The 16740-nt window shown below is 48.4% G+C and overlaps 4 protein-coding genes across 4 annotated transcripts, besides 2 other annotated features; 2 read left to right on the top strand and 2 right to left on the bottom strand.

Annotated features, from left to right (window-relative positions):
- Positions 1–1046: 1046 nt before the first annotated feature.
- On the top strand, positions 1047–2263 carry NFIA_019250 (mandelate racemase/muconate lactonizing enzyme family protein; the record flags this gene model as incomplete). Its single annotated transcript, XM_001265117.1, has 2 exons — positions 1047–1222; positions 1288–2263. The coding sequence occupies 2 exons, from the start codon at positions 1047–1049 to the stop codon at positions 2261–2263; spliced, it is 1152 nt and encodes a 383-aa protein (XP_001265118.1).
- A 239-nt stretch (positions 2264–2502) lies between these two features.
- NFIA_019240 (uridine-cytidine N-ribohydrolase) lies at positions 2503–3737 on the bottom strand (the record flags this gene model as incomplete). The annotated part of the gene is made up of 3 exons (XM_001265116.1): positions 2503–3048; positions 3112–3428; positions 3524–3737. The coding sequence occupies 3 exons, from the start codon at positions 3735–3737 to the stop codon at positions 2503–2505; spliced, it is 1077 nt and encodes a 358-aa protein (XP_001265117.1).
- Positions 3738–4331: 594 nt separating this feature from the next.
- NFIA_019230 (PXA domain-containing protein) lies at positions 4332–5729 on the top strand (the record flags this gene model as incomplete). The annotated part of the gene is made up of 1 exon (XM_001265115.1): positions 4332–5729. The coding sequence occupies one exon, from the start codon at positions 4332–4334 to the stop codon at positions 5727–5729; it is 1398 nt and encodes a 465-aa protein (XP_001265116.1).
- Positions 5730–9250: 3521 nt separating this feature from the next.
- On the bottom strand, positions 9251–11014 carry NFIA_019220 (uncharacterized protein; the record flags this gene model as incomplete). Its single annotated transcript, XM_001265114.1, has 3 exons — positions 9251–10418; positions 10508–10529; positions 10591–11014. 3 exons carry the CDS (start codon positions 11012–11014, stop codon positions 9251–9253), a joined length of 1614 nt encoding a protein of 537 aa, XP_001265115.1.
- A 706-nt stretch (positions 11015–11720) lies between these two features.
- Positions 11721–11786: a microsatellite.
- Positions 11756–11787: a microsatellite.
- Between the last annotated feature and the right edge of the window lie 4953 nt (positions 11788–16740).

Below are 16740 nucleotides of genomic sequence, written 5' to 3'. Positions count from 1 at the left end.
CTGATGTGAAGGCGATCAGGAAATCTCCGTATTTTGCCTCGTTTTCCCTTTTCGGATTTCCCCTCAGCCGACGGTTTCCATCAGGACTCCAAGTAGCGATTAGCAGTTGCGTACTATTCGAGGTGAAAGCCTTCAGATGGTCCAAGACTAAAATGACGAAATATGCAGGAATGCCTGATTGGATGATTGTTGCCAGTAACCTGGTTGTTGACGTTGTTGCTGGTTTGTAGCAAAGTACTGGAGGATAGAAATCATCGATTCCAGAGATAACTTCTACGACGATCCATCAATCTTCAACCCTACTGATGGCTACTGAGTCTTCTCTAAAATGCAATAATCATGCTCTAACACTTGAATCCCCAACGCATGTCTAAATCGTGGCCTTTGGATGCTGTCCCCAGTACTTGATGAGTGCCTGATCGCTATGTGGGGATCTCATCTGCTGCCATGAAAGGAATCATAGTGATCAGGACCACCAAGCAAATTATTATTGATAATCAGTGTCTCTGCAGAACATATTTTCTTTCTTATGAGAAAATTTGGGCCTGTAAAGGGTGATTCACTGGCGTCAAGTGACCTACCTTATATTCATCGGAAAGTTCTAGGGATGTCATGCCAGATAGGTAATATTTCCGACAGTTACTCCTGCATCCAATGACCCTTCACTCCATGGATTTCGGCTGCTTTACAACAGTTTTAACCCCCAAATACAATCCGTCTTGATTTCATAATGGTTTGACTTTTGAAACGATTGCCAAGTGCTCCTATATAATCATCCCACGGTCGGCAATCGGTATCCAAAGAGCGGAGGATGTCCAACATACTTCATCCCCCACCCCCACGTCCAGCGGAGAATGGGGGGTAATGGTCCCATGAAGCTCTTTTACATTATTGAATTTCTCGCTACAGCTGATCGATCATTTGTATCTACTCCTGTCCGCTCTCATTTTGTCTTCCAGCAAGGCCGCATCTTCGTTTAATCATTGAGGAAGCGAGCAGCTCCTTATCCCAAACTCTCCCCGCAATTTCCTGCAGAAGTCGACACCATGGTCAAGATCAAGAGCATTGAATATTTCCGTGTCCTTCCCAGATGGCTGTTCGTCAAGATTGTTGACGAAGAGGGCCAATATGGCTGGGGTGAGAGTACGCTTGAAGGTCATACCGAAGCTGTGGAAGGGACGCTTAATGCATTGTGCAAGAGATTCCAGGGCTATGAAGCAGAGTATGCGCTCAGACTACTGTCCGTCACAGCCTCATCTACTGACTGGCTGACGTTTTTGACTGCAGTGATATCGAACACATCTGGCAAATGGCCTGGCGACTCGGATTCTACCGCGGAGGGCCGGTCTTCATGTCCGCCATCTCCGGCATTGACATTGCACTCTGGGATCTCAAGGGCCGCCGGCTCGGCGTCCCCGTCCATCAGCTCCTTGGAGGAAAAGTCAGGAACAAGCTCTCCGTCTACGCCTGGATCGGCGGAGACCGTCCAGGCGACGTCGAAGCCGCGGGCAAAGCACGACTAGCGCAGGGGTTCAAAGCGATCAAGATGAACGCTACAGAAGACATCAACTGGCTGGATTCGCCCAGTGTGCTCGACTCATGCGTCGAGCGCCTCAAGGCCGTCAAGGCGCTGGGTCTCGACGCCGCCCTCGACTTCCACGGCCGACTGCACAAGCCCATGGCGAAACAGCTCGCCAAGGCCCTCGAACCTCACCGGCCGCTGTTCCTCGAGGAACCCCTCCTCTCCGAGCACCCGGAGGGCATCAAGCAGCTCGCTGATCAGGTCTCGTGCCCTATCGCGCTAGGCGAGCGGCTCTACAACCGTTGGGACGTGAAGCGGTTCCTCGAGGACGCAAGCGTCGACATCCTCCAGCCGGATATCAGCCATTGCGGTGGGATTTCGGAGCTGCGGCGCATTGCCTCCATGGCGGAGACGTATGATGTTGCCATTGCGCCTCATTGTCCGCTGGGTCCGATTGCCTTGGCGGCGTGCATGCAGGTTGATCTCTCTACGCCCAACTTTGTGATCCAGGAGATGAGCCTGGGAATCCACTACAACACAGAGGCGGGCGAGTATGACATCACAAGCTATGTGAAGGATCCTAGTGTCTTCGAGGTTAAGGATGGTTATGTCGATGCCCTGACGGCTCCGGGGCTGGGCATTGAGGTCGACGAGGAGGTTGTTCGGCAAGTCGCGCTGAAGTCGGAACCCTGGCTGTGCAAGGAGTTCTTCGGTCCTGATGGCGGTATTCGTGAATGGTAATCGGAGGGCCTTGGGTGCACGCTTTGGTTGAACATGCGGTTCATCTTCTTTGTTTTGAATAGCGGTACATTGAATTATAGACTAATGGAAATGAGAAATACATGATGTGAGCCGATGCAAGAGAGAATATGCCTCCCGTACTCAAATAAATCTTCTATCACGCTGGTCTAATAATCGCCAGGTTCTATATATGCTTATTCACAGTCTAATGATAACAGTTAGTATCATGCAACGTACCATCATGACTTTCGCGCAGCATTGCACTCGTCGGCGCGCGTGAGGCAATCCAAAATCAAACCCCAAAAGGCCTCCAGGTCCACTCCTCTGGGGATAGCTACTCCATGTCCGCCCATTGGAGTAGCTAGTGTGCGGCCTAGCTGTCCAGTCTCCAACACATTCGTTGAATGGATGCCATCGGTAACCACGTCGACAGCAAACCGCTCACCATTCTTGTCATTGAACTTCAAGGCTTGGTCGGGGTGCTTTTTCGCGAAGGTGGGGTTGAGATTTGAGATAGCGACGGCCACCGCGAGCGGATCGTGAAGGGGAGGGCCGGACGACAAGCCGAAGACGCTGTCGTAGGTTTGAGCAAAGAAGACAAGTAGGGCGTGCATCATTCTCCTGAGAACTGAGGGTGTTTGGGTGGAATCGCTGGATCCATGGAGTATGCGGTTTTGCACACTACAAGAAGCAAGCACTTGGTGAGTCAAATCCAACCCGATCATTGTTGTCTTCGGTGCCAGGGTAGGATTGCTGAAAATAGATTTGGAGGCCTCGGGATCACACTGTTGACCGAACACGAGGTTAGAGAACGACCAGGAAATCAGACGCGATGTTGATATACGCACATAAATATTGAACTCTGCCCAGGGTGTCGTATTTCCAATTCTCTCATGTTCCCCCGGCAGCCGGCTCATGGGAGCATCTGTGAACCCTCCACCAACGGCACCGCCCATGATGCTAAGACCCTGAATATGGGCCGCTACTTCGGGAAACGTTGCGAAGAGCAAGCCAACATTGGTCAAGGCGCCGGTTGCGATAACCCAAGCCGTTCCCTTTGGTTGTGCCATGAGAGCATCACGCATTGCGACAATTGGGTTTTTGTCTGTCACAGGAAGGCTCGTTGCTTTCGGTAACAAATCAGTTCCATCGAGTCCAGAGTCGCCTGTATTATATTACGACATTAGCCCTTATTGTCTCATTGCAGCCATCGTATTTCTGCTGGCGGAAGTATAGAAGGGGAGGGGTCGTGGATCGTACCATGAATGTCCGGAGCGTGAACTGCAGGCCGGCAAAAAGGCTTCCTGCTGCCGGCATAGACAGGAATATCTGGACGACCGATAGCTTCGAGGACTCTTAGAGCGTTAGTCGTCGTATTCTCGAGAGAAGAGTTGCCGTGGACGGTTGTAATTCCTAAGAGATGCAACGACGGGTGATGCGCAGCGAGTAGAATAGCGAATGCGTCCTGAGACATTCCGTCTTCAGCCAGAACTTCTCATGCAACCTATAGGAATGTCGTGTTTCAGCGTCCAGTACTTACATCGTGTCCTGAATTCAGCTGATCAGCATCGATGTAGCCAAGGCAAGTATAGATGAAGCTTACGGACCAGGATCACAATCCAACCATAGAGGAATTGGGCTGTCAGGGGAGGGTGCCATTCTTGAAAATCGCAAGGAGAATGAAGTATGATCAGGGGACTTTTGCTTCTCTCAAAATCCACGTAGTTTTTCTTGACTGCGAAATGCGAATGTTGATAAGGTGCGGGGAACCGCAGATAAAAGGGGCCTTGTTGTCTTATCAGGAACGCAATCACTCCGCCGACTCATAACCCTGAGCCCTATTTTCCATATTTGGGGTGCCATTATGTGGAGCTGCGCGTCATTGTGATTGGAGCTGAGAAGCTTCTACGCTTCTACCTGCATGAGCTGTTCATCGTCGGATGTCCACTTCAACTGTTGGTGGCAGTCTCGATCTGAGGCTGAAAGCACCATTTTAATTTATCCTGCTATACCTCTCCATGAGACCTTGAATGTAACTTCGCCGTTCTCATGTTATTACTGGGATGAAATGACCAGCGAATCTGTTCAGCCGGGTCTTACTCCGCTTTCACATCTCAAGGCCGTGCCTACTACTTCCAGCTCCAAGCCAGTCGCATTCAAAGACTCGTCCATTTTGCAGGCATCTCCTCAGCTTCGACATCGGTCTCGATTATCAAAAAATGTCAATCGTGATGAGCCGGTTAGCGCGACCAGTGACAAGGCAACTGTTGCATTGATAAGACGCGTTCTTTGTTCGCAGGCGGGCAATCAAAGCGGAGGTGCTTCAACCCCACAGCCATTGGAAGAACTGTTGCCTCCTTTGACGAGTTCAAATGAAGTTGATCTTCAACTGTATGCATTAATCGCTATCATTATCAAGGAATTCGTCTTCTCATGGTATTCGAAAATCACATCGGATCAGAACCTCGTCAAGGAAGTCATTCAAGTGATCGCGCACTGTACTCGTGCTCTTGAGCAGAGGTTGCGTGAAACTGACATTGCACAGTTGATCTTGGATGAGATTCCTGGTCTAATAGAGGCGCATATAATATGTGAGATATCCCCCTATGGCAGCTGGCCGGTCTTCTATACTCACGCGCGAAATTACTTTGTAGCGTACAGGCTGGCCCGCGATGAAAGTACACTATCCGGACTCTCTCCCTCTGTTCGCGAGACATACCATGCCTTACATCCACATCCGAGTCTTTCACCAATCCCAGATTCCTCGGATATGCGGACTATTGCGAAACAACGCGAGAACGAGGCAATATACCGGCAGTTGCTGGTCCATGGAATGTTGGCTATTCTACTCCCGACGGAGGATTTGGAAAATGCCCCTCTACGGACCATTATCGGTGACATACTAGCAGATTTGATACTTGGGAACGCAGTCAGCGAAAAGATGTGTCAGGGATGGTTCTTGTGGGAGACTACCACCAAGCTCCTATCGACAGCAGAACGACTTGACGAACGTGAGGAGAACACGGCAGATAGTCACCAGCAGGATCGCCTACACAGATTCGGCCTGCTCAATGTCAACGATGATCCCAAGTCGGACCAATCGTCTTCACAGATTCGCTCTTTTGGACAAGCATGGCTATGGAATATCCTGCAATATCTGTATCTGACATATACTGCTCTTCAATTCATCGTGACGGGACTTTTTCGCGTGATGACAAATGCCAAAGCGAATGTTTCGTCAGCTGCTACAACGCCAGGAAATTCCGAGAGCGGGAAATTGGCTCCCATGGGTGGCACATCGACGAAGCGCCCTATTCTCAATTATCGAATCTATAGTATGGTTTCGCAAATGCTGGACATTCCTCGGAGAATGCCATGGCTGGCAGGATCTCTCTCGCTTTTCCAATATTTGACTTTGGCGGGACCGGGCAAATTGGGCGAGACCGGCAGTGTCCTTGACAGGTGAGTAAAGCAATCTCATTAGCTTTTACATACTTCCCACTCTTCCCCATGTGCCGTTCATCATCAGCAGCTATGAGGGCGAGAGCTTTCAGTCAAGAGAACCGTGCCATTACGATTTTTGCGCTCTAGAAGAGTGGGTGTGGACTGTGGACTGTGGACAAGAGGTGCCAGTCCGATCTTCGAACATGATCTACGTTGGCGTCTCCTCCATCGGCAGAGCGTTTCAAGTCTCGAGGGCCCCAGCGGGATGAAGGATGCAGTGGAGTAATGGAGTTGCATTGCTCGCATATTGCATCGGTCACTTGATCCGCTACTGGTGGTTTCGCCGGCTCCTCTACCGCATGGGCCCTGCGATTGACGACCTCCATCATCCATGTCTGGCCGTATTGTCATTACAAACGGTGACCGGCGCGTATGGGTTTCTTACGATACCGTATTGTCATTACCGACCGACCAATTTCCTATGAATGAGCCTATGGTCGTAATCGCCTTTCAATGTCCTCCAATCATACAAATGAGGAGAATCAAGTTTCCGATCTTGAAAAGAATGCCATCATCAGGCATGGGCTTTTGCTTTTCCGGGCTTACATGGCGGTCATCATCCTGGGACCTGGTGATCCTCCTTCTCCCCGATTGGTGACTGGCTCGGAGTGGCCGAACGTGTGTCGAATTTGACTTCCCCTGTCAATCTCACGTCCATTCTATCCACTACGCACTGTCATGGCTTTGGTAGTTGAGAGATGGCCTGGGCCGGCCCTTTCCGTGCCGCTCAACTTCGAGTCGTTCCGTGCAAATCCGATGCCTGGTTAAAGGGGTCGTCACTACACGGTCGAAGAGGAAGAAAACCGAAGCGGAAAAAAGTATACAAGAAAGAAGAATCCTTCTTGCCGATTTGGACCGCAGCGTTGCCATGGTGTCGCTGGAACAACCCCAATTTTCGAATTAATCCAATATCCCTGCAGTAATTGGGTGCACGTCAAGCCTTGCGTTCTCCAACTGAACGCCAAGAGGCACGATACGCAACATGATTTGTGACGATCTTTGACAGTGTTGATTAAACTGCCATGCAACGTTTGGACTTTTGCATGGATAGGGCGAGGCCAACCCCCTTTTCTTTTTCCTCTCAGGGCCAATCAGTGCAATACTCTCCAGCAGTATTTCAAATCTCATTAATCCCGGCCGAGGTCACTGTGGCTTTGGGGTTGGTTGGGTTTAAACATGCCTGTAACTTCCGCTCTGGAAACGCCTGCCTTGCCGTCTTTTCTCTGAATGATACACATCAACAAATGGCGATCTGGTCTCCTTCCATTCTCCCATCAGATTTTCGTCATCTTCAGCATTGAGGCTGGCTCCAATAACTGGCCCAAGCTCCTCTGCTACCATTTGCGGGCCCTAGTCAATGCGATCTTATTAGCTCTCCACTCATGCAACCTTACAAATGGTTACTTTCGACTTGATTGACATCCACTTACTTTTCCCTTTTTGAGGCTGTCTGAAGGAAAGACCCGGATTGAATACGACCGCCTTTCCACAGTCTGGGGTTTACCGCTGCTTTCTCGAGGCCCTCTGCGCTTTTTCCGCCTACACAATCCGATCCCTGATTCCTCATCTTTCTTTTTCTCATTTGCATGTCTGATGAGTGCTAACCCCTGACCGAAAAATTTTTCGGGCTATTCTCCATCCAGGTTCCTTCACGAGAGCATTCAGGACCATATTCTCACCCCCACCTTGTTGCCCAACTTGCTTCGCGCATCCAGGGCAGCGCTATTCCCATCAAATGCCCGTCCAAGCCAAGGGGCAGATGTAAATCGATTATCGGCTCCGGCTCCGCAGCCTCCGCAATTGTCCGTGCGGCCTCCTACGCCCACACAGCAAGGCCCTACTGGTGATACAACAACCCCTGGCAATGCTGACAGGACGACGCCGACACCTCTTGCCTCTGCGCCAACGCCGTCCTTAGCTCAGAACCAGGGGCCCTCTGCGCCAGAAATTGCTGCCATCAAGCGAGAATGCGCGAGACGCATTCTGTCCCTAGTGCCTCGGCCAGTCGCCCGGGTTTTCTTTGGTGTTGCAGATAATACCTCTGGCCCGACCGCCCTTAACGGCTCGACGGGAGATGACTCGCAGCAGCCGCCCTCCCGATCATCTTCGCCTGTACCCACTCCACCCAACGATACTGAAGAGACTCTCATCTTGCAAGCAATTGAGCGTGATATTTTGGACCTTTTCGCTGACGAGTACTGCAACAAACATTTAACCTACTCCATCATTGAAACGGTTCTCGCGAAGCTTCTCCCCGAGCTATCGGGCCACAGTATAGCGGAGCTCATGGAAGACAGGGGTATCGCCTTTGCCACAGATCAAGTTCCAGAGGCATAGACCTTTTCATTTTTCCCTCCCCATACTCGACGGCCTGACTGTGCCAACATATCAATACCACTGTTGTACTGTAACTCTTTGCAGCGTAATTATACTAATCATATTAAAGATACCATATTCTGTACGACTCGAGGCTTAGCTTCTCTCAGCAGCCAGTCCATGCAAGCTAGTTGCAAAACAGCAGGACCTACGGAGTAGAATGAGCCGATAGGCCGATGGGCCCTTGTCCATATTGAAGAAGATAAAGTATGGAACAACCAGCATTGTGGCGTTGCCAGCGGGGAAGCAGACGAGGCGTGGCAAGGTAAGGCACCAAATCCACTGCTCGCAATAGATAAAGTAAGGTACCGTACCTGTCATTTGACAGGGACAACCTAGGGGTATCGAAACCCACTGAAATTGCAAGAAATAAAATCAATAACGATAAGGATAGGTGGATAAAGTGACGTGGAGGCAGTAGACATGCAAGAGAAATGACAAACAATCCATGACCTGTGGATGACCTTACAAGGTTCCGTTCCTTGTCGCCCAAGTATTAGCCCTGTCCTGTACCAACCGAAACCCAGGAAACTGATAGAGTATGATGAAATGAAGTGAGAAGTAGGAACGATGGGAGTCAAATGCAAGCCCGCGTGAGCGATCAAGTTTAAGTGTGGATAATAATGTAGGAAATGAGAAGTCGCAAAAATGCAAGGCGAAAGAAATAACCGAGAAATGATTATATCCAGATTTTACCAGCTCCAGCTCTGTAGGTAGCCGTCCTGTTCACCGTATCCATGCTGTTGGTCCATAAATAGAGCATTCCCAGTGCTCTCCGCATTCATTGTTGTAGAAGCTGAGGTTGCCCTCTCGTATAAGTGTATCATCCGTTAGCTTTTCTCACAGCCCGACAGCTGTCGAGCCCTTAATGAAACAAATCGTTTGAATATGACATGGGTAGTGCAAAGCTCGAAAACAAAACGGCCGCCCAGGAAAACAAAAGGGATATAATTCGAAGATGGGGGAAGATCGGTCATGGCGGGAGAAGGTAAAAATTCAAGAATAGGAAAATGAGGTGACGACAGCTGAATTTGATTGCGAAATTTTGGCATGTAGCATGTCGCCAAGTGGGAGCTCTCGTCAGCGTCTCCATTTCGAAACCCCGGCTTAACCCAGGTTGTGAATGCTTCGTTTCTTGGTCAGTTGAGGAACATCTTCAAGTTCATCAATGCGCGCCAGACCGCCCGGGAGAGCAGTTTGCTGGGCCCTGGCGAGCTCGAGTCTCTCCATCAATTTCCCAATGGTTACGAATTCCTGTGCGCCGAGTCCCGTTGGCTGGTGCTCGAAATAGGACACCACAAGCTCAAGAGCTCTTCGTGCCTCATCCTGCGTTGGAGACCCCGGGGAACTAATTGGTGACACGGTTGTTGATTTGGAAAAGGAAGGCGGGTACATGGACTTTGCCTTGATCTCAGGATTGCTGCGATTGCGCTTGATGGTATTGGATGATGTATCGAGACCGGGGCCCTTCTTCGAGGTGTGCTCGTCCTCGAGAGGTGACTCGAGGGTCGTGATAGACAATGACTGCTGCAAAGCCGCTTTAGAGAGCGAATGATCGGAGGATTCTTCTGTAGACATCAAGGATGGTTCGAGGGTGCCTGTTGGAAGCGTCTGGCTTCGTGGCCTATTCGACTGGCCGTCTGCGAGCGATCCGCGCGACTGACTGACAGGTGTGAATGGACTGTCCGATACCAATGTGGACGTGGGGCTAGTCACACTGGCAGAAAGCGAGCAAGTCGTATCGAGCGAGGTGGTGCTTTTCGCGTGTTTGTGCTGATACTCCTCAGCAAGCTCATCTAGGCTTTTTGCAAGCTCCTTGCGCATGTGTTCTGGGCTCATGATGGGAGACAACGGTGACGGCGATGCAAACCCGGTGGGTGATGTGGGAGAAAGCACAGTAGGGGACTGCACAGCAGAAGCTAGAGCAGAATCGATAGTCAAACGTGTAGGGCTTTCTGAATCGCTTTTCGCAAATGAGCCCTTCCGAGACTTCGCGCCCATCAGGTTGTTCTTCAGCTTGAACTTTTCCAACCAGCTTTGGGTGAGGACCTTTTCTTTGCCGTCTGGACTGCCACAAGTGCTTGCGAAGAACAGAGCCTTTTCTCTGATCATTTCATCGCTCAGCGGGTAACCCTGCTTTTGGTAGTTCCTCACCCAATTCGATAGAGCCTTTTCAATGTCGGGAACTCGTCCCTTGGCTCGCTTAATCGGAGACCGACTTCCTTCGTCTGGATTAAGATACTTCTCCTTCTGACGAAGCACCTTGGAAACAGTACTTTGGGACGTAAAAGCAAGCGTTAGAATGGATGTTACCCACATGCCGTACAACAACAGGATCGAAATGAAAAGATTGGTATACTGTACCTCCTCTCTACTCCAAATAAGGCTGTTTATGGTTCCGTCAGTCTCACTCGTTCATTGTTGCGCAACAAAGAAGCAGCTCTTACCTCCAATGTCAGTCTGTTTAGCCGTCTTGTGTTCTTCATGATAGAGACACATTCGCCGACGGTCCTCATCCGTCAGAGTCCTCCGAGGCGTGGAGCCACTGGTGGACGATTTGCGAGGCGGTTGAACCGGCGTGACTGGCACTGCGGATGCCGGGATGGGAACCGGCGCCAGGGCTTGTTCTTGGAATTGTGGTTGAGTCGTGAGCATGCTGGGCCATGTATTTGAAGGCATCGTCAAAGGTAATGATGCATATGGAGGAGGTATCGAAACACCGTACTGAGTGTCCAGCGGCATTACCCCATACCCAAATCCTGAGTAATCCATTGGGGGCGAGTTCTGAGGAGACGGTTGGAAAGCCCCCATATCCATCCAGGGTGATTGTGCAAATTCATTCTCTTGCGTATGAGAGCTCTCCGTATCCATGGTCAGGGAGAGCTAGCGAGGGTGCGAGAATCTGTAGGGAGAAGAGGAGGGTACAGGGCTATGGGGAGGAGATTCGGCAGTACAGGCACAAGAGATACCAACTAGGAACAGGCCGGACTGGCCGCTAAAGTAGTCTGAAGAGAAAAGTATAAGAGGGGAAATGGGTCAATCGTCCACAAAGAAAAAGCAAAGAGGGGACAATCCACAGCCAAGAGGATAAAAGATCATGCATGCTCAATCCGAAGGCATTCAGAGAGGACGATATGCGAATTACGGAAGTTGAAGAACAGTGGTATGTAGCAGCGGCGTAAGGTAGTTAGATAGGTAGTAGGTCCCTTTCTGGATAATAGGTAGTGAATGCTAGCAGCAACAAGCAAATCCCGTGAGGGTCAATTCTTTCGAGTACCTGTATCCCCGCAAGCCATCCGAAGCTATTCAGGTAAAAAAAGAAAAAAAATATATAGAATAAAATTTTTAATTAAAAAAAAAAAAAGAAAAGAAAATTGTCGATGACAATATGTATAGATGGGGATATGTCTACAAGAAAAAGGACATGCAGGCTTTTTCTTCTACTACTCGTTTGTCCTGAGTAGAAGAAGGCAAGCTAGATCAATGGAGGGGTGCTGCGCAGCTGCCGCAGCATGCGGGAGAAGGCATGGACGCGGAATTAAATTTGGAGGGGAAAATATCAGGAAAAAATAAATTCAAATAAAAAGAAATAAAAAGAATAAAGTAATGGAAAATAAAAATAAAAATAATAAATAATAAATAATGGGAAAAGAAAAAAAAAAGAGGTCGGCTCGAAGCACAGGCACAGGGTTGATCAAGAAAAATAGACATGGTAATAATACTGTAGGTAACCACCTACTTAGGTAAGGTAGGTACTCTCTGCTTACGAACAGAACAATGCTTGTTGCCCATGGCCGAGGAGTGGTTAGGGATGTCTATCTACCTACTGTGATGGACTGAGCATTGCCCGTACCTACAAAGACCACATTACTACTGTTGACACTGTTGTGCCTGTCCAATTCTATGACCTGTCTTTACCTATCAGGTTTGACAGCCTTGATGGACAGAGCTGGTACCTACCTCCTTGTCCGTGGTAAGGTGAAGCAGAGTCGGATCGATTACCTACTGAGCGCTCCTAGGAAGAGTGAGGTACCTACCTATCAAAAAGGATATCATCTGGTCCTGCTTGATTTGGTGCACGACCGGCAGGGCCTAGTCCAGGAGTTGACATGAATGATTCGACGGACTGTCGACGCATCACCGAGGACGGAGAAAACAGAGATAGGGAACAGAAAGAAAGATGCGACGACTTTCTCAGTGATTGGTCCATCGGCAGGAGGCTAAGAAGGAAATAAATCATCAAAATGATCTTGCTGAATGGCAAATGGTGGGGGAATCAGTTCTTGATTGGTAACTGCTGAGATTGCTGGACAGGGATCTTACTTGGGTCTGAATACAGCTAAGTAGGTAAAGATAGCCTAGTACGGTCTCGTATGACGCTGTTTCATGAAATAAAGATACTGTATCTACCTAGTATTGATGCCGGTGAGGACATGTTCAGGTTTCCCCTAATTTCTAAACGAAGTTAGGCGTAGTCGAGATCCTGGGAACATGTGTGATACCTAAAAGGTTCGTATAAGACATGAGTCTGATGGAAACCTACAGTCCCATGTCCTCCTTGTCTGCAGGGAACTTAGCATGGGTGTTGTTACAAGGAAGCAAAGATCATGGATTGACAACAGCTGACCAGCTCAAGTACTTGCCTGGTTGGCTTAGGCTATGGAGTACTACTAGATACTACTACTAAGTCGTTTGGTTAAGTGTACCAGGCATCACGAGAAAGGGGGTTTGGTACCCGATCCAGAGTGGAGCGAAAGTTACCTTTAGCCAGTAAAGAACCATGTCACCATTGGGTTTCTGGGAGAACTCCGGACAAGAACGACAGAAGAAATAGTGAAAGTAAGATAGAGGCAGGAGGCGTTGCTCTCTGTTATTGTGTTCATATATCGTCATCTCATTCGACAAGCTCACCGGCTTCATCGAGGCCATATGATGGCGCTACTCCAGGGTGTTAGCGGATGATCATCTGTTCGACTCGAGAAAGATCGTCGTCGAACGAGAGTCAAGGCACTCCTTCTGGACCAGATACCAAGTGGGTTCGGATGACTCGATAGCGATTGCCTCGAGATGCAAGCCACGACCAAGTTGACAGACGGGGAACGGATCGATAAACCGCTGAACCTAATATCCGCATGACATACCTAAAACAAACAAGTAGAGGTGAGTTTGATAGAGCGAGGACTCTAGAAAATTTATCATAAAGCTCTGGCTCAACGGTTTTTCTTCGCAATCTCGTAGATTATGAGCTCGCCGGACTATTCAGCCAGATAAGGCCTTTTGGGTTGTCGACGTGTGAATCCACCCCATCCTTCATCTTGCGACGGTCAGTTGAGCAACTTTTAAGATTATAAGATGCGACATATGAAGATGGTCGATGATGGAGACAGAAAGATGGCGCCCGATTAACATACAGTAAAGTATGTGTCAAATTAAATCCTTAAGGGGCAGATCGTGATCGTCCTGCATTGACGGCCAGGGATGACAAATCTTCATTTTGCCAGTCTCATCGAATGAAGAAAGCGCGATTTGCGGTTTGACACCTTGAGTGATGATAAGTCAAACCATATTTTGCAAAAACAATGTCATCCGTGTTGGACGGGGGACGCCTCATCAGAGAAGAGAGGGAAACGGAAAAAGAAAGTAGAAGTGCGCAATTTAGAGCCACAGATAAGTTAGGGAATAGCGAAAAAGAGGAAAACCTACAGCTCAAAATGCACAGTACTTTGTCACGAGGCGACACTCGAAGAAATACTTCGGTCGAATCAAAGGCTGTATATCAATTTCAATTTATTTTCTATGCAAGACAAAACCAGGTTATACTTACGCTTCGTCCTATCACAACGCGCATAAGGAGCATGGATGAGAAACATCAAAAGGGCTAATTCCCTATTAGGTTTAGAGTCATTGGCAGTCCTGCTGATGAGTTGCGGATTTCTACTACTGTTCTCGGCCAAACTACCAGTGTGACAGAGGAGACTTTAAGAGTGGCCAACTTGTAATAAGGGAGCAGGAGCTAGGACCCCCATGGCCCATGGTCCACAAGGCCCGCAGCGGACCAGCGGTCCACTCCGGCCCGGCACCCTAAGCAATGCAAATCGTGACCAAACTCTGTCTAAAGAGGTTAATGAACAGGTAATCGCGAAACTTTATAGGGGAAAAAGGAAGGAGGCAATGATTTCGCTTACTCCGTACACATAAGTGGGTTCGTTTGTAAACACGTCTTGTCTAAGAAGAGAATTGAAAAAGAGTACAATTCTGTACGGGTGCTAAGCTACTTCGTACTAGAATCACCTGCATGATTAGACTACCTAGATGCGGTAAATTGCAAGGAAAGCTCTGCCGCCTCTACACAGCCCTATCAAGGCTTCAATGATCAATGTAGTACACAAATACAGGTGGCTCTTTGGCTTACTACTGTAGGCAGATGGGTGGAAATGTCAAATGATATTTGTATTGCAAAAAAAAAAAGACCGCCTACGGAGTACAGTACTTGAAAGCCATATTCGTGGGCAAAATCTATGCTCTGGTCTCGCCAATGCGCCCCACTTATCGGAATAACCACGAGGGATCGGGGTAGTTGACTCAGAAGGAATTTCGACAGTTGACATAGAGGTGTCCATGTCACTTTCTCTTTGCGTGTAAAATGACACGTCTTAGTGTCCCTCTTAAAGGATAGCGGAGGATTGCAAGTTTGACCTCCTGTCCTGCCATGGTCAAAGTCGTTCTTCAGACCATTTGGTATTTCAAGCCAAGGTAAAGATTGAAACGAGACGAATTAAGAGCGGCAGTGATTTCCGACCCAGATCGATTCATGATCTAATTTGGCGAAAAGCACGACGCCTTGTCGCTGCTATATTGGCCAAAAATTTGCAATCCAACAAATAAGAAATGCTAATTGTCCCTTGTAGCTAGCCAAGAGGAAACTCGAAATCGAAGCTATCGATGAATTGCAGGTCAAGGTGGAGCATATGAGCGCCATTTAATTATGCGCACTGTGCTCCTTCATAATCTAGACTAGATAGATTGATAACCTCTACGCCGCACCTGACTTGCTCTAGTGCTCAACAAATATGGAGCAGTAGGGTGCATAGGATCGTGCAATCTCTCTTTGCCGAGTAAGAAGGAATATTGTCTCTATTTGGCGACCCGGATAGAGATCATAATTGGTCTCCGGCCGGTTTTGCGCAGGCGGAATGGAAAGTGAGAGCAAGTACTACGATAGTTTGTCTAGATTCTCATCCAACTGTAAGATTTACTGGGTTAATCTCGGGGCTTCTTTTCAGACTTTAGACCACCTACCTTCATAGTGAGGTAGCTACACCATTCATGATTAGACTTTAGACTGAGGACCGGCCCTCAGATAACAAATCTGAGACAAGGTGCCATCGTGTTAGGCTTACCTACCCTAAGGTATTTAATCATTGACCAAGTCATCAGCATCTGCCAGGTACGACTGCATCCGCATCTGTCAGTATTTAATATGAGCACAAATTATGTGTGGTCATTTATTTAATGTAGGTACCATCCAGTCTACTGCTTACCTAGCCTGTACACGTGAAGGTGAAATTATACTCCGTAATACTTCCAGGTTGGCTTCATGATTAGATACCTCAGGTCTTGCTGACGATTGGTACAGTTACATACATACCATCCTTCCATTACCATACTGACTGTTTGGTGAGGTACTCCCCGCCGTATTTATAATCTGCATAAACGCACCGCACGATGATAATAATCAAAGGAGACTGCCAACGGGAAAAGTCCGAGCCCCGGCTCATCTTCGCAAGCTTAAGACAATGATGACATCAGCAAGAATTCCGCTTGAACTTAAAAGGAGATCAGAGCCTACATAGTATTAGTCTACCCTGTTTTGGTTAGTACTAAGGGTGGGCGATGGTGGAGATACCCCAATTCCGATGGTCGTTGTCTCACTTTGCGAAATGAGCTCATAACATTCACACTCTATCTTTCATACCTGTCAAGAATTTCAGAGTTGCAAATCGCTGAACGTCTGGAAGTCCTCTCTTGCAAACTTCCTTTTGAGGTAAAAGAAACTTCAACCTCAATGTAACACAGCCGTCGTGTGGCTGCATTGAAGGATCCTGCTATGCCGACCCCAAAAAGGAGTCAGTACTCCGTATTCTGGACAAGAGTTTAAGACAAGCTCCGAGAAAAGGATTTTAAAAACGACCAAATATGTGGCCAGGTACTGTCGTGAATTGAGAGGAGGAATTGCAGACCTCCACACTGATGAAAACCTGCATCTGTTGGTGCGATTGCAGTCACCTGATGGGAAGGGTTTGCTGCTTTGCATTGACTTGCGCCGTCGCCCTCGTTCTTCTCCATTGTTACCGAGACAGAGTATGGAGAAGTGCTCTGTAGCGGCGTAGCTTAACCGGATCGAGCTGTGAAACGAACGCTTTGCTTCCATCTCAGAATGTGTCAACAACAATAGCTATTATTCGATCAATGTCTTATGTTTTTGCTCTGACTGAATCCATGGATCTGATTCCATGCCTCATCTACCACGCATCTTACAGTCAACTCCGATATCGAAGTCCCGATGCACAAATGACGATTCGATTAGCTCTTTCCGC

The sequence above is a fragment of the Aspergillus fischeri genome, genomic scaffold, assembly GCF_000149645.3.
Source record: "Aspergillus fischeri NRRL 181 1099437636249 genomic scaffold, whole genome shotgun sequence".
Classification (NCBI taxonomy): Eukaryota; Fungi; Ascomycota; class Eurotiomycetes; order Eurotiales; family Aspergillaceae; genus Aspergillus; species Aspergillus fischeri.
The sequence above is the reverse complement of the archived record's forward strand: the minus strand, read 5'-3'. Positions and strand labels throughout refer to the sequence as shown.